At 39.8% G+C, this 24,171-nt stretch overlaps 1 protein-coding gene across 2 annotated transcripts in view; it reads right to left on the bottom strand.

Moving 5' to 3' along the window:
• The window catches only part of LOC122684220 (sterile alpha motif domain-containing protein 5), a 981,181-nt gene that overhangs the window by 907,558 nt on the left and 49,452 nt on the right, over positions 1-24,171 (bottom strand). The window contains exon 2 of one of the 2 annotated variants that reach the window (XM_043888228.1): positions 16,550-18,634. The exons of the other annotated variant lie outside the window; for it this stretch is intronic. Coding sequence (XP_043744163.1) covers positions 18,572-18,634 — 63 coding nt within the window. The 3' untranslated portion in view covers positions 16,550-18,571. Of the gene's footprint in view, positions 1-16,549; positions 18,635-24,171 lie in introns of those variants that run through there. 2 annotated transcript variants of the gene reach the window in all.

The raw sequence follows: 24,171 nt of genomic DNA, 5'->3' as shown, positions 1-24,171 counted from the left end.
GTATGTTATTTTAAGAAATCATTAAGTATTCTAATGTTTAGTCAGATTTTCATTTCATGTAACAAGATTTTCCCAGAAGCTGATGCCACACAGACCCCAACCCACCCCACCCGCCTAAAGCAACTGTGTTTTCTAGCACCTGTGAAAACAATGAAGGTTTCAGCTGTGCATCACAGCATGCAGGCCGGCAGGCACCATGGAACCCCATCTCACACAGGCAGGTGCGGCTAACACCGGGCCTCTGGACGCAGTGCTGGTACGATCCAAAGTCTTGCTCACAGCTTTTGGGGCTCTGCACCTTAGAAACTCAAACTGGGGTTTCCCCGGTGACTCAGTGGTAAAGAATCCACCTGAAAATCCAGGAGATGCAGGAGATGTGGGTTTGACCCCTGAGTGGGGAAGATCCCCTGGAGGAGGAAATGGCAACCCACTCCAGCATTCTTGCCTGAAAAGTTCCATGGAGAAAGGAGCCTGGCGGGATATAGTCCACAGGGTCACAAAAAGTCGGGCATGAGTGAGCACACATGCATACTATGGTATGGTACCTTAGAAACTCAGGGATGTGTTTTCATAGAGTTTTTAAAATTAAAACCACACAATTTGTAATACAAAGTACAGAGAGAAAAAGCCAAAACAATTACTGTGTTCATTTTCTGCTTTTAACATACTCAAGGGGGATACCTAGAGCTCCCCTTGATTTTAGAGCCTCCATACGGCCTGGGCCAAGAAGTCCTGCAGAGGACAGCAGGCCCAGCTCTTTCTTAAAGCCCTAGACCAACTTTGGGAGCACAGCTTATTCCGATGGGGGCTCTTTTTATGAACATTTTTCTATTTTTATTAGCTGAAACATAAAGGTCACTTTAGGGATACAGAGAAGCTTAGACAAAACTAGCTTTGGCAAACCCAGCACTCAGACAGGATTTTCTCACCATCTACTGAGCCTATTAACTTACCACACTGGTCCTTTCTGTCTTAGACTGAAAGACACCCCTCTTTTTTAAGGTTGCTGTCCCCCCTCTACCTGTTCCTGCAACCTTCTTAGGAGCCCCTCTCTGGATGATCTGCTCACTCCCTTCCCATATCTCAGCTTTAACCCCTCTCTACAGACCCCTCAACCAACGCTAACCTACCTGCAGAACTAAACAAAACCAAATCCAAACACCTCTCCAGCCCCCTCCCCTCCCCCCAGCTCCAGCCATTCCAGCCCCCTCCCCTTCACAGCCACGCTTAGACCCCTCTAAGGGGTCCGCTTAGACCCCTCCTGCAGTCCTCGTTTTCTCCCCTTCCACCCATCTGTCAGAGCCACGGCACCCTTTTTTCATTGGAGTCTCTACCTTCCATGTCATGGGACTTCATCTAATGGCAACTTTTCAGTCCTTCCTTACCTAGACCTTTCACAGCACACAACATTGTCAAATGTTCTTTTTCTTGGAGTTGTCTCTCTTTCTGTCTTTGGTGACCATCTTCTCTTGGCTGTTTCCTCCTACCTTGGTCAAAGCTCCTACGCGTCATGGGGTCATGTGAACACTGATGCTGGGGCGGTGTGCTGTCTCTTGTCCTTTCTTTCTCTCACTTTCCACACTGTGCCAGGGCCACCCCATCTTTCCTGTGGTTTTAATTAGCATATGCCAATGACCCCCAGACGTTTATCTCTAGCACAGATCACTCTCCAGAGGTGCAGACATACATCCTCCATCCAACTGCACATCCCACCCCAAAGATCTCAAACTCAATGCATCCACAATGGAGCTCAACACATCCCTGGCCCTGCTAACAGACTCCTTATCTTGTGCATCCTTCAGGAATGAATGACATCATTCATGGAGATACCTGTCAGGTCATATATGAGCCCTCCCTCTCCTTCACCTTCCATCCCCCAACTACCAGGAGCCAGTAAAGGGGAATCATATCACTTTTCAGAGTACCTTTTTGTCTCAACAGTACTATCTCTTCTCTCTTGCAACTTTTACCTTGAGGAAGCCTGTTTAAAAAGAGAGGAAGAAAAAAATACTCTTCTTGTCCTTGGTGAGAGACTGGCAAGAGGTAGATTAAAATAAAAAGCCACAACAAAGCTATACCCCCAACTTGGCATCTTTTTCCTGCCTACTGCTGTGGCTGGAAGGCCATGTGTAGACAAACAGCAAGAGGTAATGTCACTTTCCTGCTGCTAGATCTAGGGGAGAATTTTCATAAAAAAAAAATCATAGATTGGCTGCAAAAAAGGAATTCCAGGCACGTGAAAACTAGAAAAATCGAATGTAAGAATTTGCCAGAAATATGATCGTCAACCAAACAGAATATGGACTTGGATAGTTTTTATGAACATTTACTTCTATACTGTCTAACATGTTACTGCTAGCCACCTAACACTATTTAAATGTCAGTTAATTATTTAAAAAATTAAATTTTAAAATGTTGCATCCTCAGCAGCATGAGCCATACTCCAAACACTCAGCAGTCACGTAAGGCTAGTGGCTACTGTATTGAACGGGACAGAATAAAACATTCCCATCATTGCACAGAGTGCTACCTGCCAGGACTGGCCCAGACAAATACAATTAAAGAAATGAGAATGGGAAATAAAGCAGAAGGAGCTAAGATTGAATGAGGGGAAAAGGCCAGTGGTAGACTGGCACTGACAAGAGCCACGCCTTTGGCCTTTATGGTATAAAGGTGGTGAAGACCAAATAAGAAGGAGGAAGTCTCAGGGGAGAACCAGGGAAAGGCTGTCATGAATTCTCAGAATAATGGTGCTCACAGGAAGACTAGCATTTTTTTCTTTTTCTTGTCTGCACAGCACAGCATGCAAGATCTTAGTTCCTGGACCAGGAATCAAATCTGTGCGCCCTGCAGTGGAAGCGCAGAGGCTTAACCCCTGGACCACCAGGGAAATCAAGACTTAGCCTTAATATTAGCATCCTCTGGTTTCTTCTCAGATGACATCACTTCCCTCCTCAAAGACCTGAGCAGCAGTTGTCAGTGCTGGGAGCCAGACACTCGGAAGAGCTGGTGCGGATTTTCAGTGTCCCAGTAATCTGCTGACAAGAATATTTAAAGCGGCAGTTTGTGCATAATTGGTGATTTTATGCACTAGGCTCTTCCTATCATAACCAGATTATCATGGATTTGCATTCTAATACAGCACTAAATGACCCACACCTATATTTCTTTAGAAAATCACTCTCCATGATGGCAGGATTATGTCTCGTTTTCCCTAGCACTTAGAAGAGTGCCTGGCATGAGTAAGGAATCAATACACATTTGTCACATGAAAATACATCGGGCTGGTGAATGCCGACAGCCATACACCTTGAGAAACAAAAGCTTGAAAATATCCAGCCTACAAAATAAAGTAGGTCCTCTCAGTATATTAATAATATTTAGGAAATCAGAGACCACTTTCCAAGCCAACAGACATATCTTCCCTTTATTCACCTATTCGTCCTATGTGCCTAAGTTCCGGAGCCACTGGCCAACATCCTTTCTTCCACAGACACCACACACTTTCATCCCTTTAGGCCTCTGCTCAAGCAGCTCCCCTACTGGGGGATCCGTCCCCCCTCACTCCTCTTTCACCCTCCCCAAAATCAAAATCCTACCCAGCTTTTAAGACTGTTCATCTAAATCATACACATCATGCAACAGGAATTTACTTGGCACAGCAAGGAAATCAAGCCCGTCAATCCTAAAGGAAATCAGTCCTGAATATTCATTGGAAGGACTGATGCTGAAGCTGAAGCTCCAATACTTTGGCCACCTGATGTGAAGAGCTGACTCATTGAAAAAGACCCTGATGCTGGGAAAGATTGAGGGCAGGCAGAGAAGGGGACAACAGAGGGTGAGATGGTTGGATGGCATCATCGACTCAATGGACATGAGTTTGAGGAAACTCCGGGAGATAGTGAAGGACAGGGAAGCCTGGTGTGCTGAAGTCCATGGGGTCTCAGAGTCGGATGTGACTGAGCGACTGCATAACCACCAGTGCCATTTTGTTTGGATGGAGTGTGAACCCTCTGTACACGCACCTCCTTCCTGTATAAGGTAAACACTTCGTTCACTTCTCCTGTGGTCCCTTCAGAGCCCACTGTGGTACCTGCAGGAATACTAATCAATAAACTCTCCTCAAACAGCATCATTTAGGAACTGGGCCTTGGTTCATCACACAATCTTAACAGCATAGTTGTCGAATGTGAAAATGAATTCTGACGGCAACTGCTAACATTTATTGGGCACTTACTATATGCATAGAACTATACAAACAGTGCACATAATCCTGACATAGGTGAGGTAACTCACCCAAGGCCACGTGGATTTAGGTAGCAGAAAGGAAGTCAAATCCACATGTACCTCTTTTCTTTCCACTGACTTTTGTGTTTTCTTTGCACTGTCTTTTATGATCTGTAATAAGTGTGGATCAGCTTAATTTTTTCACTTTGAATACATGACTCTATAAAATATGAATGATTGTTACCCACAGACACCTCTCAACCTCTGCTGTATGTTTTTCCTGTGGATGTTAATTCCAAAATGTTTGAAAGCATTTTTAACTACCAGATGTGGATTATAACCTATTAATATTTATCATGCTCTATGTCTATTGTAACCAAGTTTACCACCAAGGGGAAAATTATGCTTAATTTTTTTCTATAACTAGATAATGCCTTAGAATCATTTTTGAATCATGCAAAAAATAAACTCACCCTTTATTGTGACGACATATTTATACTCATGCAATTTTTCAATAATTTCAACGGAGCATGAAGCTCCGTTGGGATCCCCAAGGTGAGCCAAGAGGTACAATGGGTAGTACAAGTTACTCTCCTAACTGGAAGTCACTCTTCTTCTGGGAGGTGGGAATGAAAATGGGCTAGCATTTTATTTGGTTAATATTATTTACTATTTATGAAGCAAGGTGAATTTATACATAAGTAGACCCCAAACGTGGGGCTTCCCAGGTGGCGCTAGAGGTGAAGAACCCACCTGCCAATGCAGGAGGCATAAGAGATGAGAGTTCAATCCCTAGGTCACGAAGATCCTCTGGAGGAGGGCGTGGCAATCCACTCCAGTATTCCTGCCTGGAGAATTCCATGGATAGAGGAGCCTTGTGGGCTACAGTCCACAGGGATGCAAAGAGCTGAAAACAACTGAAGCGATTTAGCAGGCACACAGACTCCAAACATTCTACTAACACCACAGCTAAGCAGTAGAGTATCAAAATGACTAAACCTTAAGCAACTATTACTTAGAGTAAAAAAAAAGTCTAAAGGCAAGACTCAAAAAACTTATAAAGCAGAAGGGCAATAAACTTCTGATGGCAGTAAGCTTACTTCACAGCACTTTCTTGTCCTTATTCTGTCAGCTGTATGTAACTCTGTGAAGCAGTTTCTGTACATGTGTTCCAACTTCTCCCCATTGAATGATACAGTCAGAGGCCTTGCCTTATTCCTATTATTGCACTTAACAGACCTATTATTTTGATAGATTGGACTTTTTAAATAGTATACTCTATGTTAGAATACAGCCTTCATCAGTTTATTCTTTTCAATTATTGGTTGAGATTTATACTATGGTTTGTGTTTTAAAAACACTAAACACTAGATTTATATATAGATTTAGTTGCTACATGCTTTTTAAAAAACTCATTTCTCAAAATCACATAAACTGGCTGTTTTCCATACTACAAACACTATTTTGGTTTATATCAATGATGTCTGGAGATTTTAAATCTAAGTAGAGATTTACTTTTTCATTCAAAAGTCACTTCTTTGCCAACCCTTTCCTCACACCTCTAAAATCTAGGAAATGTGCCAAGATTTTCAGAAAACATATTTACTTATTCTCTGAATGTATTTGGAGGGAGATTAAAGCATAGAAAAATAAAAGCAGATGAATAGGACTTGTGGGCTAAAAGAGATATATTTGATTCATTTTGTTGTCAGTTACAAGAAGGAAAGAGAGAAAAAGAAAGAAGGAAAGAAGACAGGCTCAAAAATTTGAGGCAATGAGTACAATGTTTCCTAAAACTATGCCTTAGTCAATTACACCTATCAAACTCTTAACTGAACTCCTTTGTCTTAACATGTACAAAGGTCTCCTGCATTGTAGGCAGATTCTTTACCAACTGAGCTATAAGGGAAGCCCTAACAAGAAGGAACGAGAGAAAAAGAAAGGAAAGAAGACAAGCTTGAAAATTTGAGGCAATAAGTGTAATGTTTCCTAAAACTATGCCTTAATCAATTACATCTATGAAACTCTTCAATGAACTCCCTTGTCTTAACATGTACATAAATATTACCCTGCTTTGTATTTCATGGGGGGGCAATAAAGTAATTTTCTAAAAATAATATTTCTAATGCTAATATTGGGATTTTATCAAGATGAGAACTATTGGAAGTTATAGTTTGTTATATGTCTAACTGGATGATCATTGGTTCATTCAAAGTACAGAAGATACTACATTTTCTCCCCAAAGGCCCAATTAAAAAATATTTGGTCACTAAATTCCTTCAGTTCAGGCATCATGGAGAATATTCACAGACACTTGGAAATGCTTGGATCTTGGTACAAAGTTGCCCACTGGGTTATATAAGTAAAAAAAAAATTTGACACGTACACACTGCTATACTGAAAATGTATAACCAACAAGGGCCTACTATACAGCACAGGGAACTCTGCCAAATATTATGAAAAACCTAAATGCAAAGAGAGTTTGAAAAAAGAATATATACATGTTTATGTAAAACTGAATAACTCTGCTATACACTTAAAACTAACACAATGTTAATCAATTATACTCCAATATAAAAAAAGGTTAAAAAAGGTCATCAATTAATTAAGACAAAACAAAAAGAATCAATATGTGTAAGAGAAAATGATTTGGGGGAGGGTCAAAAATTCCAAAATGTTTATTTTCTTCTCAGAATGTATAAAGTGATTTCAAATGGCAAATTATTATACCTTAGGGGACACACTTGGAGGAGGAAAAAGTAATTAAAAACCAGTGTAATAAAATTAGTTTCCATTTCAAGTACCTGATATATGCAGTGTGTTTTCAGGATATGGCTAGTATTCACAAGCATACCTTTTATAAGTTTAAGGACACCTAAAATGAAAGAGGTGAAATGAATTTCCTAAGATACTTAACAAGTCTCTGTGTCTTAGTTTCCTGACTTGTAAAATGGAGCAGCAACAGCAATACTTTATTGGGCTATTATAAGAATTAAATGGAATTTGTATACCCTGCTCTGACCAGTGAAAGCACTGGCTACTTTTCACCAAGGCCACTCCGTAGGGAGCTGGGGTTCCTTTCTCCCAACGCCCCACCCTCTTTCTGCTACGCCACACATACTCTGAGCATAAGGAATGGAAGCCTAATAGCTCCTGAGGACATTTAGAAACTTCAAATATTTTAACAGGGCCCTAATATTTAAAGGTCAAATAGTAAATTATGAGCTGCCACTTGGAATTCTAATTACAATATAGACTATTTCTTGCCTGAGGCATTAGTGAGAACAAACTCCTGCTTTCAGCAGTGGGTGGGGACACTGGTGCTATGATGGTTAACTCTATAATAGGGCATCATCACTAAAGGACTCGGGCTCCCCTGATAGCTCAGTAGGTAAAGAATCCACCTGCAATGCAGGAGACCCTGGTTCGATTCCTGGGTCGGGACAATCCCCTGGAGAAGGGATAGACTACCCACTAGTATTCTTGGGCTTCCTGGTGGCTCAGCTGGTAAAGAATCCGCCTGGTAAAGAATGAGGGAGACCTCGGTTCGATCCCTGGGTTGGGAAGATCCCCTGGAGAAGGGAAAGGCTACCCATTCCAGTATTCTGGCCTGGAGAATTCCATGGACTGTATGGTCCATATGGTTGCAAAGAGTTGGACACGACTGAACGACTTTCATACACTATTAAAGGACTCAAATGAAAAATTATCATTCCATAGCAGAAGGTGCTAAATTTTATAAAATATAATATTTAAATCATTTAAAGACTCTCCATGAACCAGAGATCCCCATGAAATACAGAATACAGTAAACCAAATTTACCAGTATGTATTGTGTATGTATGTATGTGTGTGTTAGTTGCTCAGTCCTATCTGACTCTTTGCAATCCTAAGGACTGTAGCCCACCAAGCTTCTCTGTCCATGGGGTTCTCCAGGCAAGAATACTGGAATGGGTAGCCATTCTCTTCTCCAGGTTATCTTCCAAACCCAGGGATCAAACCTGGGTGTGTCTCCTGCATTACAGGCAGATTCCTTACCACCTGAGCCCACAGGGAAGCTCACGTATGCCATGACTGTAGGGTAAATCAGATCAGAAGACCACAGAGTAATATTAACACAGACTCAGCTACAAAAAAAGTCAAAAGAAATTCTTATGGAGTCTAAGGTAGTTACAGGCAAAATTACTAATATATAATTATCAAAACTTACTAATATATAATATATAGAGGAACAGAAAGTAAAATGAGATGGGTGGTACTAATTTTCCTCATAATTTTACAGGCAAGTGTATTTTGTGGATTTGAAAGCACACTTTGCCCCATTTCAATGACATCAGGACAGAGAAGAGTGGAAGGGAAGCTACAGCTGATGACACAGGGCTAATGACTCAACTATGCTATGAGGTGTGCATATGCCAACGTGGATGCCATTCCTGGTAGGACAACTGCAGAGACTCTAGCCTACATTTCGGCTAACAAACCATTTAATCACCATTTGAAGAAAGAATGAGACACTGTCTGGAAACCTTCTGCAGACAAGTAAGATCAAGATAGTACCAGCATCTAAACTCATATTAATAGAAGGGCTTGGATGAAATCCAGAGATGACAGAGGCCCTCAGACAGGCTCCGTCAGCCATCCTCCTGCCGACCAGGACACTGTGAAGACAGACCTGAGTCCAAAAGTGACTCAGAAGAGTCTGCCTAGAAAAACGCTGCAGGATGACCTCATGTTTCCTTTGCTATTTTTACAGTTTTTACAGTGTGTGTCTGAGTGATAAATCATAAATATCTGTGTATAAAGAAGTCTAAGATGGCTCTGCTGATAAGCTAAAAAGAAAAATCTTAATGGAAAAGCTGTATGGTGTACTAGTTGAACATTTCTTCTCCCTTAGTGGCACTTACTAGCGGCCTTACCCCCTACAGCACCGCAGACCTGCAGTATATTTCACCCCTTCTTCCCCTTGTCTCCTGACCCCTCTAGCATGCCATCTTTTAAGATAAACTTTCTCTCATCCATCTGCCCTCTCCTGCTTCTTAATATAAGGCCCTTATAATAGAGGAGCCTGGCAGGCTACAGTCTATGGGGTCGCAAGAGTCAGACACGACTGAATGACTGAGCACATGTTTGGTCTCATAATAATTTAACCCCATAAAACGTAAATAAAGGTTAAGGTGCTCAGTCATGCCTGACTCTCTGCGGCCCCATGGACCATAGCCCGCTGGGCTCCTGGGTCCATGGAATTTTTCAGGCAAGAATACTGGAGTGCATATTACTCACTCCATTTCCTCTGCCAGGGGATCGTCTCAACCCAGGGATGGAACCTGTGCCTCTTGCATCTCCTGCACTGCCAGGCAGGTTCTTAACCACTGTGCCACCTGGGAAGCCCCACTGTTTGTGTAAGACAGGTATCAAAGTATCTTTGCATCTTCTCTAGTAACACAGCATACACTAGCATTCATGTGATAAGTACATTCATCAGAGTTTGATTAACTTTAATTGCAAGAATAGATTTATATTTTATTAACTTTAATTGCAGGAATAGGTGATATCCTTCTCACAATCCACGTTAGGAAAATATAACCAAAGGAAAATCATAATTCCAATAGTGTGGCAATTTGGTACTTTCAGATGCCTTCACAAATTATAATAGTTGATATATTTCCGCAGAAGAAAACTTAAATGAGCATGTAAATTTTTATTTTATAAAATATTTGCATTTATAATTTTATACAAAAGGAAATAGGAAACTCAGAGGACTTGAATAACAATAAACCCCCACCTCAAGGTGAACTTCTGATAAAGAGAAATTTGGTTTCTTGGGTCCTGGAGTGAAAGGCACGTATGTTTGCAACTTCTCAGTCATGTCGGACTCTTTGTGACCCCATGGACTATAGCTCTCCAGACTCCTCTGCCCATGGGATTCTCCAGGCAAGAATGCTAGAGTGCATAGCCATTTCCTTCTCCAGGGGATTTTTCTGACTCAGGGACTGAACCTGGGTCTCCTGCACTGCAGGCAGAATCGTTACAATCTGCGCTACTAGGGAAGCCCCAGTTGAAAGGCATGTTCTCCTTCGAACACAAAGGCCATCAAGTCCCTGCAAGTTCCCTGAGACCAGAAATGCCCTGGTAGAACCAACTGACACAACTTGAGTTCAGTCTCCTTAGATGTGAGCAAGTTCACTTGGCTCTTCATTCATTCAACAATATTACTGAACCCCTACGACGTACTAGAAATGCACCAGAACTACATAAGGATCAGTCATGAGCAGGGAACAACTCTAGTGGGGGTGAACCAGAAGTGCTCACAGCCTTGGGAAGGTCACAGTAAAAAAACAGACCACGTCGCCCAGTGACTTTCTTCTAAAGGACATGATGTTATCCACAGATACCATCTGTTTCCCAGACCTTTCACAGGGTATGTTTAGGTAACGCTGTCCAGTGGACATATTTACAGACCTGAGAACAGCAAAGGGGTGAAAGGAAGTGGTTAGACAGCTACTCACCAGAAAAATCAAGACTAGATTGCAATCAGGGCTTCCGATTTACAGGTCAGGATTTAGAAAAAAAAAGATTAAATGTATATTCTTCGCTCAAAATGGCTATTTTTGCAAACGCTAGTATGTAGATTGATTAATTTCCAAAATGAAGTTGAAGTTGAATTGATAGAGCTCGGCGGATGTACAAGAATGCACACTGATTATATACAATCCATGATTGGTGTTCATTACTCAACCAAGAGACAGATGAGATTCCACAGATATCCTGTTAATGGTACATGGATGTAATAAAGTGGAGAAAGTGGGCCAAAAAAGTGTCCATAATTATATGAAGGCACTCTGTCCTTGGAGTAACTCTAGGGTCAGGGAGGGAGGGGAGGAAGCTTTTCACTAAAACTGTTCAAGATTCCTCTTTTAAATTAGGAAATCCTCAATGGGGCAGCATATGACCTGCAATGAAACTAAAAGGTATTCATTTTCCAGATTCAGTTGACAGACTTTAAAGGCTGCATTAGGTGAAGTGATTTTACTAATAACATAAACCATCTTATTTTCTATTAAATCCTTACTTGGGATCACTACTGCATGCTCATACGGGTAACGTTTTTTTAAAAGATACATTTTACAGCTGCTCACCAACATTATTGACTTTTCTAAATAATGCTCAACAGATCAAGGAAGATTTGAAGCATGAAATTTTAGAGCTGAAAGATTAGGTTTTGCTGGCCCCCGCAGAACCCAGGGGGTGGTTGGAGCTTTAGTTTATGAACAAAAGCATGTCTTGAAAATCTTTGAAACTAAGTTGAAATTAAGGCCAGTCTACAAAGATGGGTCTTTTTTTTAAGATACCACAGATCCCTTTAGGTATCTTTCTAGGACCTGACATCAGACAAAAAGCCAGGATTAGAGGATCTGGGAAAATCTCAACTGTCTATCGCCAGCGCAGTATCATGGTGGGCTTGTCACACACTCCAGGCTCCAGTGTGTCTTAACTACACAATTTCTGAATCTATTTAGGTCTTCCTTAGGTCCTTTTTCATTTCTAAAAATCCAAAATCTGCATATTTCTTCCTAATATTTATTCCACATCTTCCTTGTTTTAAATTTACTTTCCTCTCATCTTGTATTCAGTGTGAATAAAAACAGCTATTCATTATCATCAAAACATACCACATGATACCACATATACACAGAACCCAAAACACTATTTCAAAACTTCTTTGAATTAATGGTGGGGGCTGCTTATCATGTGCTAATTAGTGCGCTAAGCGTTTACAGTAATCATTCCATTTGTTCAAAGGTCCTGAAGGCAGAAAGTGGTAAGGCTGGAATTTAAATGTTTAGGTCTCATGACCCCCGAGATGCCGCTTATTTATAGTTGAATCACATCAACCTGTGGGTGATGGAGTTTCAGGGACTCTGGGAGCCACAGCAGGATCTGTGGGAGAAACTCTACAAATGACCCCACTGACCCCCTAATTTATCCCAGCACTCTCCCTCCCACTCTGGGGGGCCGCAATAACTGGCACAGAATTGCATGCTATTTATCACCCTCAAAAGTACTTTTTTAATCAGAAGAGAGGTGGGGAGAGAAGGGAGAAGCCACAACACACATATACATAACCATCACACAAAAGCATCCAAGCAAAGATCATTAAGGATTTATTTGAATTTTGCATGCAGTGTGGGGAGCCAGGCTTTCTCCTTTCTTCTGTGTTAGCACTCTGATTTCCCATGCTAACCATAATGCTCCAGTATCGTAAACATTTATATATCATCCATTTAAATAACGCACATACTAGGTCCCATTCATTGAAATGTAAATGATCACACAAGAGCCAAGGCGGGAATCGCAGTGAAAGCTGTAACATTTATTGAACAGAGGACATATGTTTGCAGATCACAGAGCTGCACCAGCATACATTCCAGGGTTCATAACATGGTTCCAATTCAGCTTCCTCACACAGTCCCTTTTTAAACGCTAACTGAAAGGAAAAAGGTGTCAACGGCAATTGCACACACAAAACCACAGGGCAACTTCCATTTAGAGTGCATCTCTGCTCTACTACCTAGACGGACACAAGGTGCTTTTCAGGCCCATGCACAGTTTTATATGATCAAAACTTTTCAAAGAACAATGTTTTCATAACCCACAGGGTATCCAAGAATACTGTCCAGCTTATCAAGCTGAGCAACAACATCAATGAACAACAGAATTTCTAACATTTGTCTTAATCAATATCCCACTTTGCCCTAAAGATACTCAATACAGCATCTCAATTTTTGGAATAACAAAGGAAAATTCATCTGACAAAGGGCATGGTACAGAATATATCTATAAAAGGTACTTCTCATCAACATTAAATAGCCAACTTCTTTCCTTTTGTTCTAGTGGAAGAAATTCTGGCCAAACTGTTAGAAAGAAAAAAAAAAAAAACCCACCAAGATCTTTGAAGTAGTCTTTAACCTCCAATTTTCCTCTAAACATTATCTTTAAAAAATAACAATAAAAAATAAAATTTAAATTTCTAGGAATTTAAACAATTTAAAAGAAAATCTCTATTTTGATCAGTTAAAAAAAGTAAGGTTGTCCATTTTCCTGAACTACTGTTCTTTTTTTTTCCTTTTATGGAAATATCTAAAATAGTGATCATGAAATAGAAAACGATTATATTTTATCTCCTTAAGAGATTAATAACAGAAAGCTGAAGAGGATTTTCGAATCAAAGAATCTGATCGTGTAAAACATCTGATATAGGAATGCTTCATTGATTACCACTTGGACTATTAATAAGAATAAAATTAGGAAATCTAAAAGAGAAAGCCTAGCTGATTCACTTTGCTCTGCACAACTTATTTTGTTTAATTTAATACAGCATCTATGATCTATGATGGCTTTCTTCTAAGCACAAGTTGTCAGCTGATCTCTTCTAAGAATTCCCTATTACTCCATCCTTGGTCTGAACGGAGGTCTGGCCATTTAAGGTGAAGCTCTTGCTTATATCTTGCATATGTCTCTGGATATAATCTTCTTCTTTATTTTGAAATTCAGAAACCCTCTGTCTGTCTGAACACGATATTTTAACACATAATTAAATATTGCATGTAAATATTAATCGTTTTGTCCAAGAACTAAATTTTCCTTCTTTTTTGTTACTGCTCAATGCTTATGGAAAGACCTTTTTACAACACCCAGACTCTTCACTGACAACAAACCAGACAGGCTAATCTGTTTGCTGGCAGGTGCATCCCAGGCATAGCACATCTGGTTTCTCTTCATCTAGAAAAGAGTTTGCCGATCCGCCATCATCTGCTTTGTGTCTTGGCTGGATTTATCTCAGAAAAGGCTATGGGGGAATGCCCATGTGCACTCCTAATTTGTAAATCACAGTCACAAAATGAGAGGAAAATGCACGTTTGTCCTCACTAATTTGCAGAGCAAATTTATAAATCTAGAGCTGTTTTAAAAAGAGGTAAATTAAAGAGTTCCTTTATAAGTGACTATTTCCCCAGACTTTAAAAATGCTGACCTTAGTCATTGGTTCATTGTTTTTAAAAATCACAGTCTTTTCATTCTATCAATAAACACTTATTCAACCCTACTATGAGCAGGCACTGAAACCCTGTTTTATCCTTCCTAAAAGAAAGCAAGGGTTTCCCAGGTGCCATAGTGGTAAAAAATCTGCCTGCAATGCAAGAGATGCAAGAGATGTGGGTTAAATCCCTGGGTGGGGAAGATCACCTGGAGAAAGAAATGGCAACCCACTCTAGTATTCTTGGCAGGGAAATCCCATGGACCGAGGAGCCTGGTGGGCTCCTGTCCATGGGGTTGCAAAGAGTCAGACAGGACCGAGCGACTAAGTGCACATACACACACCCACAAAAGAAAGCAAAGGGCCTTATTCAGTGGGTTTAAGAGAGCCACAAGGACAAGTCAACATAAGTCTGAGTGGTCTACTTAGTTTTAAGGTAATCTCTTTTATATAAGAGGGAAAAAAGAAGTCAAGAGAGTGAGGCACTGTGCACCTCCTATGTGTCTAAGACCATGAACTGCGTGGGTGAATGCTGCAGAACGCTTAAGCCTCTTAAGAACTAAGGAAGGGTATTTATTCTTCCCATTTTATGGACAAGGATAAAAGTATTTGACTGTTCAAGATCATTTCCCATGCTACCATCTCAGTTTGTCTTCTTTTTTTTACAATTTTTATTGAAGTATCATTGATTTACAATGTTTAGTCAGCTTCATGCATAGAGTACAGTGAATCAGTTATACAAATACATATATCCAGTCTTTTTTCTAGATTCTTCTCCCATATAGGTCATTACAGAGTATTCACTAGAGTTCCCTGTGCTATATAGTAAGTAGGTCCTTATTAGTTATCTATTTTTATATATAATAGTTAGCTTATTTTTCTAATAGAATCATCACAGGAAAAAGCTATCCACATGATTCTAGAATTTGAATTCGGATCTGAGGAACTCCAAAATGAAAACTCAATGCTTATTGTTTCTGTTATTAATTTCACAACATCAAGATGCTATAAATTTCTCTAGACTGAAAAAATGCCTGAGTAATAGCTATTCTAAATTGATTTAAATTCCTTTGTGAGGAAAGAACTCTTAAAATTATGCTTTCACTCTGCCAAGAATATGGGAGTAAGATCTTCACCTCAAAAATTTTAGATCAAATGAAGAAAATTTTGCTATAATCCTCCCAATTCCTCAATATTATGAAGTCTGTAATTAACCTCTCTCAATGGTCTAGGAAATACAAATCAAGATAATCCTCTAGTTTTGATAATATATTTATTTATGCCTCCATTATTTCCTTCCCTTTAAAAAATTAAGGATACCATGAATATTAGATAAAAGGAAAAAACACGGTCAAAAATTATTCTTCTTAAGCATTATTCTACAGATACAATTCATGGTAAGATTACTTCCTTTCTCATATCTGTAGTCTAACTCTTAACTCATCTTCATTTAGTGCAAAGGAATTAATCGGCTTCCTTCAATACTTTCCTGCTTATTTTAAAGCTTTCTTCCTCTACTTTCAGGTAAGAAATCTTTAAAATCCATAGGCTATTTCACTGTTCTAGATTGTGCCTTTTAATTTAGATTGCTGTTGTTGTTCAGTTGCTAAGTCACGTGCCACTTCGTGGACTGCAGAACGTCACAGCTCCTCTGTCCTCCATTCTCCCCAAGTTTGCTCAAATTCACGTCTATTGAGTGGGTAATGCTATCCAGCCATCTTACTCTCTGCTGCCCCCTTCTCCTTTTGCCTTCAGTCTTTCCCAGCATCAGGATCTTTTCCTATGAGTAGGGTCTTTTTCAATGAGTCAGCTCCTCACACAGCTGGCCAAAGTACTGGAGCTTCAGCTTCAGCATCAGTCCTTCCAATGAATATTCAGGACTGATTTCCTTTAGGATTGACTGGTTTGATTTCCTTACAGTCCAAGGGACTCTCAAGAGTCTTTTCCAGCACCACAGTTCAAAAGCATCAATTCTTAGCCCACTCAGTCATCTTTATGGTCCAACTCTCACATCCATACATGACTACTGGAAAAAAACCATAGCTTTGACAATATGGACCTTTGTCCGTAAAGTGACGCCTCTGCTTTTTAATAGGCTGTCTAGGTTTGCCATAGCTTCTCTTCCAAGGAGCAAGCATTTTTTAATTTCATGGCTGCAGTCACCATCTGCAGTCATTTTGGAGCCCAAGAAAATAGTCTGTCATTGTTTCTATCGTTTCCCCATCTATTTGCCATAAAGTTATGGGATTGGATTGCCATGATCTTTGTTTTTTGAATGCTGAGTTTCAAGCCAGCTTTTTCACTCTCCTCTTTCACCCTCATCAAGAGTCTCTTTAGTTCCTCTTCACACTCTGCCATTTTGCCAGAGTGGTATCATCTACATACCTGAGGTTGTTGATATTCCTCCTGGCAATGTAGGTAGAGGATTATCATTTTCAAATTTCCAGAGCAAACCCAAAGAGAAGATTTAAACTTGGCAAAATAACTGAAGTTACACATTATACAAATAGAAAATCAAACTTGAAATGACTGAAGAATTTTCTAGTTCCTGTAGATTGCATCATAATGCCCAGGGTGAAAATAATAGATTTTTCAGAAATCAGGTCCTCTCCAGCAACAATTCAACAAATGCATGAAAATGTACATCTGTGAAATAAATCTGCCACAGATGCTGCACCTGGAAATGAGGTCTAGAACAGGAAGCCATTTATTATCACAATAAATCATATCTATAATCTATAGAGATCCCCACTCCATGAAAAAAAAAAAAAAAACCTAGTTTGAAAATTTTAAAGACTCTAGTTCACTAAAAAAAAATGATGAAAGGTTGATTGCAATATAACTCTTACAGAGCTGCAAGCTACAGCATGTTGTTTAAAAGACAATGTATACATACTTTCAGAGCTTAATTTCCTTGCATTTGTACTTAAGAATGAGACTGACTTTACCCAGTCTAAATTAATCTTTAGAAGTGGCTAAACTATGAACACCTGATATTTTTTAAGTGATTAAAATGGCCCTTGGAGACCTTAACTGCCTACCCAATTCCCGTATGCACCAGGAAAAAATGAAGGTAAATTTCTTTTTTTTCTGAGAGTTTCCTACTCTTGAGTATTGTGTGATGTAAACTTTTATCTCTTATGTACATCTAAGCAGTGCAGAGAAGACTTTGGAATACAGTACTGCCTAGCTGCTCTCAGAAGTTGTTTGACCGTGGGGCTGGCTATGTTTCTAGATCTTTTTGATGGTCTCCTTTCAACTAAGTTTTTGGTCTTCTCAACATGGTTGCCTTTTCTAAGCAGAAAAGAAAACGGCCAACATTCAAAGGCAAGAACATCAGGAAGCAGAAAAAATTCAAGATTCATCTTCATTTCCTCCTCTCACCTCCTACTCTCCTTCTAGGCTCTGGTTATAAACGGCTCTTAATATCCACTCCCACTGCTCACCCCCCGCCAAAGGCCTGAAATCAGAATCTGGGGAGGCGATCTGGGCCATAGCAGCGGCCAGGGCTGAGGAAAACCAGCCGTCAAGCCACACAGCTGGCCCTTGCTCAACGTATGTCAGAGTAAGACTCTCTTACAAGTCCCAACACTCAAGTTCAGTCAGATGAAATTTAAAAACAGAAGTTAGAAAAAAGTTTCTTCATTTGCTTTTCTGTCCTTACAAGTGTATCTTGTAAGGAACATAAATTTGTCACCGTTATCATTGTACCTATATGTGAAATACCTATAAAATACCTATATAAACAGCACTTAAGAGTTCCTTCACCAAACTATTCTATATAGAATTACATAAAATATCTCAACCTATGAAAACACAATCTTATATGAAGTGGAAAAAAAAATGTTTAAATACAAAATTAAAATGACTATTCTCAAGTTAAAGGCTACTTTAGAAATGATGTAATGTCTAGCTATTGCCAGAAACTTTTTTCTCTTGTATTACACACTTAAAATTAAATTAACCAAAAGCTTTAGCCAGTCTCATTTGTTTTCATCAAGAATTTATAGTATGGAGGGCAGAGCCCCCAAACACGCAGAAGACTATTTCTAACAATGGTATGTTTGTTAAAAAAAATGAATTCGGTACTTCTTTATGTGTGATATTTCACTGCCCTTTTATCTAGCTATTATGAATGTGTTACCCAGTGTACTAAGTTGATAATTCCAGAATTTTTCCAAGCAAAAAGTTAGGCTGATGAGTATTTCCAGGGTCATCATCCATTTCCCTTTTTGAAAGAAGTTTCTAAATATGCCCTTTTCCAGTCTTCAGGCACCTTATCAGTCCTCCACGAGTTTTCAAAAATGATATCTAGCGGTTCTGTGATGACTTCGGCCAATTCATTAAGAACTCTAGGATGCCAGCCATTGGGACCTGTGGATTTGAACATATCGGGGTTATTTAAGTTCTCCTTTACCCATTCTTCCCCTAGTCCATCATGGATTTCTGCTCCATTTTTTAAGTCATACTTGTCCCTTTCTGGTTACCATATGGACTTTTGAAAACTAACTTTAAGACTCTGTTGTTTATCAATCAATTTTCTCTTTGAAGCTAATAAGAAGAAAATGTATTTTATTCTTCTCAAGCCTATATTTGTTTTTTTAAAAAGGTTTACTCCTCTTTCCTTTAATGTTTCTTATGAGAATAGGAAAGTAAAAAAAAAAATTTTTTTTAATACATCTTGTAATAGTTTCCCTTCCCAAATCACATCACTCAATTCTACACTTTGGCAGCCTTAGTCATAGAATATCAGTCAACTTACTGCAAAATATTTCAAACGCTACCTAGCTCATGCTCGGGAGGTATGTATCTACCCAGCTTGTCTGTGTAAATGATAATTCAAAATGCACCTTCCCAAATAAAAGATTCACAATCATCTTTAATCATAATCATTTGTGTGCACAAACAGTAACTTTTTGACACAGGCATTTAAAAGCATATTTGTGCATAAGCTGGACAGAGATGAATAAGGATTTCTTACAAAGCAATAACCTAGCAGAATTCATCTGCTATTGTGTGGTCATCTGCACCAGTGTTCCGGGATTGATATTACACTAATTATCTCCAAGTTCTGATTGGTGTTGACAGTTTTAACCCCTTCATGGTCACTATGATTCCTCCACAAATGAAAAGCAGCAACAGATTACAGTTTCCTGCCCATCTGTCACTGTTATGCCCTGGACCAAGAGTCCCTTGACAGATCAGAAAGGACAAAGGAGAGGGAAAAAAAGAGTGCAAAGGAAGAATGAGGATGCCTCGGTCTCTCCCATGATTTTTGATATGACTGGCAGACTGTGCTGCTTGGATTCAACCATTTACTTGTTTTTTTGGTGTGTTTGTTTTTATTGTTGTTTAACTAAAAAAACTTTTGGAAAAGGTTGAATCACTTTTGCTCTCTTTCATTTTTTTTTTTCTAGTCTACCACTCTCCAGTGTTACCCCAAGTTTTATCTCTTGCAAAAAAATTGTACTGCAGGCATTATTGAAAGACTTTAAAAAATGATTCTGCACATTTCTCTAGGGTACATTAATTTGTTTTAGCACATGCCATGTTCACCCCTGCTCAAATAGCCACCTGCTGATAGCAATATGTTAACTAATATGTCACTATTAATTACTTTGGGTAAAATCATCCAACAATTGCATCTAAATGGATAGAAAGTATTACTAGCCATGCTCAGAAAGTTTCTTTCCCCAGAGAATCAGGCTGTTTTCAGATCTTTTCATCCCTGTAATACCAAGTAATAATATCTTACTACTCTCTAATATATTCAAATAGTCACTCAGATAAACCCATATCCAAGGTAATCAATTCTTCTATGAAAATCAAGCTCCTATTATAAACTATGTAAAAGCAATGTTCGATCTAACTTGACAAGCTAAGTTTTTTGTTTTTTGTTTTTTGAGGGGAGGAGTGAGGCTAAGTTTAGCTTAACATGAAGGCAAAACTGTTTCAATTTAAATGCTCTAATAAATGAATAAATGAAAAAGTGCTGCAACAAAAATGTATTTGCTTTAGAGTGTGAGATAACTTGCTATTTCTAGCTGAAAAACCAGAAAGAGCCTCTGGTTACAGCATTAGGGCAACCAAGAGCCAACTCATTAGAAAAGACCCTGATGCTGGGAAAGATTGAAGGCAGGAGGAGAAGGGGATGACAGAGGATGAGATAGTTGGATGGCATCACCAATTTGAAGGACATGAGTTTGAGCAAGCTCTGGGAGTTGGTGATGGACAGGTAAGCCTGGTGTGCTGCAGTCCATGGGGCCGCAAAGAGTTGGACACGACTGAGCGACTGAACAACTGAACAACAAAAGACCTCAGGAAGACTACAGCTGAATTTTGACAGAGTCACCAAGGAAGGAGATACCATCTTGAGGAGACTCTTAATAAAACAAAAGATTCTCAGATGTCGCACCGCGCCTGATACAGCTCTGCCTGAGGTCAGCAAGATACCCCTGCCAATCATGAAAGGTCATTGTGTTAAAGATCATTGTCTTCCAGGAACCTATGGACATAAAGAAAATGCCTTGGACAGGCTATCATCTAGTAAAAGTAAGCACCCTCCACATTAAACTCAGCTAAAGATGTGGACCACAAAGTCATTCACAAATCTAGCATCAAGCTAACAGCCCCAACTGAAACCTCTTGTGTCTTAGGTTCAGCAAAAACAAACTGCATTTGATTAAACAAGCCCAGCCTTGCCATTTGCTAGTTTTCATTCTTTGGGGGAAAGGGTGGGAGGCAGACAAACAGGATTTCCGCAGTTGGGTCATGGAGAGTTTCAAGATGTGAGAGCGGTCTCAGAGAACAGTAATTAGCGGAGCACATGTTGCTTCATGATCAGAGGAAACATTAGTAATTTCCCTGCTAGGAAGGCTCCTTGGAGCTCTGACACCTGGCATGCACTGTGACATCCTAGATCCTGCTCCTTATAGATCCTACTCTTCAAGCAGAAGAGAAATGAACAGATGTTTACAACTCTGATCAGCATTAAGGAGATAACCGCTAAAAAGACGTCTTATGGGCAAACAGGCGATGCCAGTCCAGCTCATATTTTTCCATTTCATTTTCCCCCTAAGTTATCCAGCATATTCCTACAGAGAGAAAAAAAGAAGCCCTTTCTTGATTCCTCCAAGGAAAATAACAGTCTGTTTTATATACGTTTGGGCTTTCCAGGTGACGCCAATGCAGGAGACACAAGAGACACATGTTCAGCCCCTGGGTCAGCAAGATTCCCTGGATGGGGAAATGGCAACCCTCTCTAATATTCTTGCCTGGGAAATCCCATGGACAGAGGAGCCTGCCAGGTTATAGCCCATGGGGTCACGAAGAGTCATACATGACTGAGAACACACACATACACACACCTTATAAGCACTTACAGCCTTCTTTGGATATACAGCTAGGTTGACTTAAAAAAAATAATGAAAGAAACTGCCTCAAATCTGGTCCTTTCTCAAAACTCACAAAAATCCATCTCTGGACCAATAAATGAGTGAGTGAAAGTAGCTCAGTCATGTCCAACTCTTTGCAACCCCATGGACTATACAGTCCATGGAATTCTCCAGGCCAGAATACTGGAGTGGGTAGCCTTTCCCTTCTCCAGGGGGATCTTCCCAACACAGGGATTGAACCTTGTCTCCTGCATTGCAGGCGGATTCTTTACCAACTGAGCTATCAAGGGAGATCACAGGACCAATAAATGGTAAATTATATTTTTGGTTCTACTAATGCTCTTGAAGCTTTACTGTTTTTACAGACAGAGTTTACAAAAATTGAATGCCAGCAGTCTGTAATGTGCCAAATTATTATCTATTTCTGAGGAGATATTACTAAAACGTTTATAACCCTAGCTGGCCTAATTCTTCCCCGACCTGCTTTGAGACACTCAGAGTTCTTACCTCAGGGCCATACAAACCTAATTCCTGAGCTGAATTGCGGCTTTCTCAGTTTTATTTGTTCTAGGCTATTAAGGAGGGTGAGAGAAGACGAGAGGAAGTCTTTCATTTCCCACCTATCTGGCAATTCTAATCTGTTAGAGTTCCAATTGCAGAAACGAAGGGGGTGGACAGAGGCACAGAAAAAGTTCTTTAAAGAATAAAAAAACTATTATCCTGTGGCTAAATATTAAGTCTTATGAGATAATGTGTGTTTTTTTTCTTAGCTGATTATTCTGATTTTTAACTGACTTCAGGTCTGTTACTCTTTTTAGCTTCTAATTTCCCCCTAATTAAAAGGCAATCAGTGTCAGATGCAGGCTAAGCCATTTAGAATTTATTTTGCTATTGTGATATTATTTAAAAGGATGTAGCCCCACTGCAGATGTAGAACCAATAAATTCTCCACATTTGGTGGCTGAGATTAAAAAAAAACAAACAAACTGGTGACTGTACAATAATAGTCCATGCAATATCCTTACAATTGGGGGTGGTCAACTGTCTCTTAGGAAAAAATTAATAAAAAATAACGGTACAAGTTTTGCCTGGATGGCACACATGCACTAATCTGATGATATACAAGATTTTTTTTACCACATGACTTTCTCAACATTTAGCCATGTCACACTACCTATCATTATGGATCCAAGGAAGATTGGTAATATTCTAACAGACTGGGGGGGTGGCAGGTGTGTATAAATACAGCCTCATTTTAGCTTCAAATTTCTCCAAAGGCATAACGACATTTTATACTTCTTTATATCCACTGCAGCCGTGAAATTAGATGATGACTGCTTCTAGGATGGAGAGCTATGACAAATCTAGAGAGTGTATTAAAAAGCAGACATCACTTTGCAGACAAAAGTTCATATAGTCAAGGCTATGGTCTTTCCAGTAGTCATGTATGGATGTGAGAGCTGGACCATAAAGAAGGCAGAGTGCCAAAAAATTGATGTTTTTGAACTGTGCTGCTGGAGAAGACTCTTGAGAGTCACTTGTCCAGCAAGAGATCAAACCAGTCAATCCTCCAGGAAATCAACCCTGAATATTCATTGGAAGGATTGATGTTGAAGCTGAAGCTCCAATCCTCGGCCACCTGATGCAAAGAGCTGACCCACTGGAAAAGACCCTGAATCAGGGAAAGACTGAAGGTAGACGAAAAGAGGGCAACAGAGGATGAGATGGTTGGATGGCATCACTGATTCAATGGACATGAACTTGGGCAAACTCTGGGAGATGGTGAGGGACAAGGAAGCCTGCCTTGCTGCAGAACATGGGGTCGCAAAGAGTCGGACTGGACTTGGCCTCTGAACAACAACAGCAATATCCACCCTGGGAATATTATAGAGCACGTCACATACCACTACTGCTGGCTGATTCAACTGTCCACAGTATAATTTTTACATCCAATTTCTCAGTAAACTAAGTTGCTATCAAGAAATTTCAGTCTAATGAGTCAGATAGGAGTATAGGTACCTTTGCCTACATGGCAGAGAAAAAAAAAAAAATCAATATGTTCACTAATCCCATCGGTATCTTCATGGTCACCTTTCAGTTCCTCCAAAGGCCTCTGAGAGGCGCCTCTGAGCTGCTGGGAAGGTTGAGACTGCCTCCCTGAATCTGGAGGACAGACACAATGTCATGTTACACAATGAGCTGGCATGGATGTCCTTTTTCCTGCTACAGGAGTTTCACAGGGTAGGTGTCTTAGGGATTCTATAGACTAGAAAAACGTCTGCCCTCTCCAGAATGATCTATGTATACTTTCTTTTTTTGACTGTAAACACAAATACCCAAATGCATTATAAACCGTTCTTTACAGCTATCCTGTCTTCATGTACGGTGTGTCCTTGCTAAGCACTGATTTACTAGCTAGTTCCTGGACAAAACTAAATAGGTTATAACAAACTGCACTGCTACTCACCACCTTCTCTGGATTCACAAGAGTTCTAGGCTTCACTCAGGATTAAATTT

Source organism: Cervus elaphus, chromosome 26 (assembly GCF_910594005.1).
Source record: "Cervus elaphus chromosome 26, mCerEla1.1, whole genome shotgun sequence".
In the NCBI taxonomy this organism is placed as follows: domain Eukaryota; kingdom Metazoa; phylum Chordata; class Mammalia; order Artiodactyla; family Cervidae; genus Cervus; species Cervus elaphus.
The sequence above is the reverse complement of the archived record's forward strand: the minus strand, read 5'-3'. Positions and strand labels throughout refer to the sequence as shown.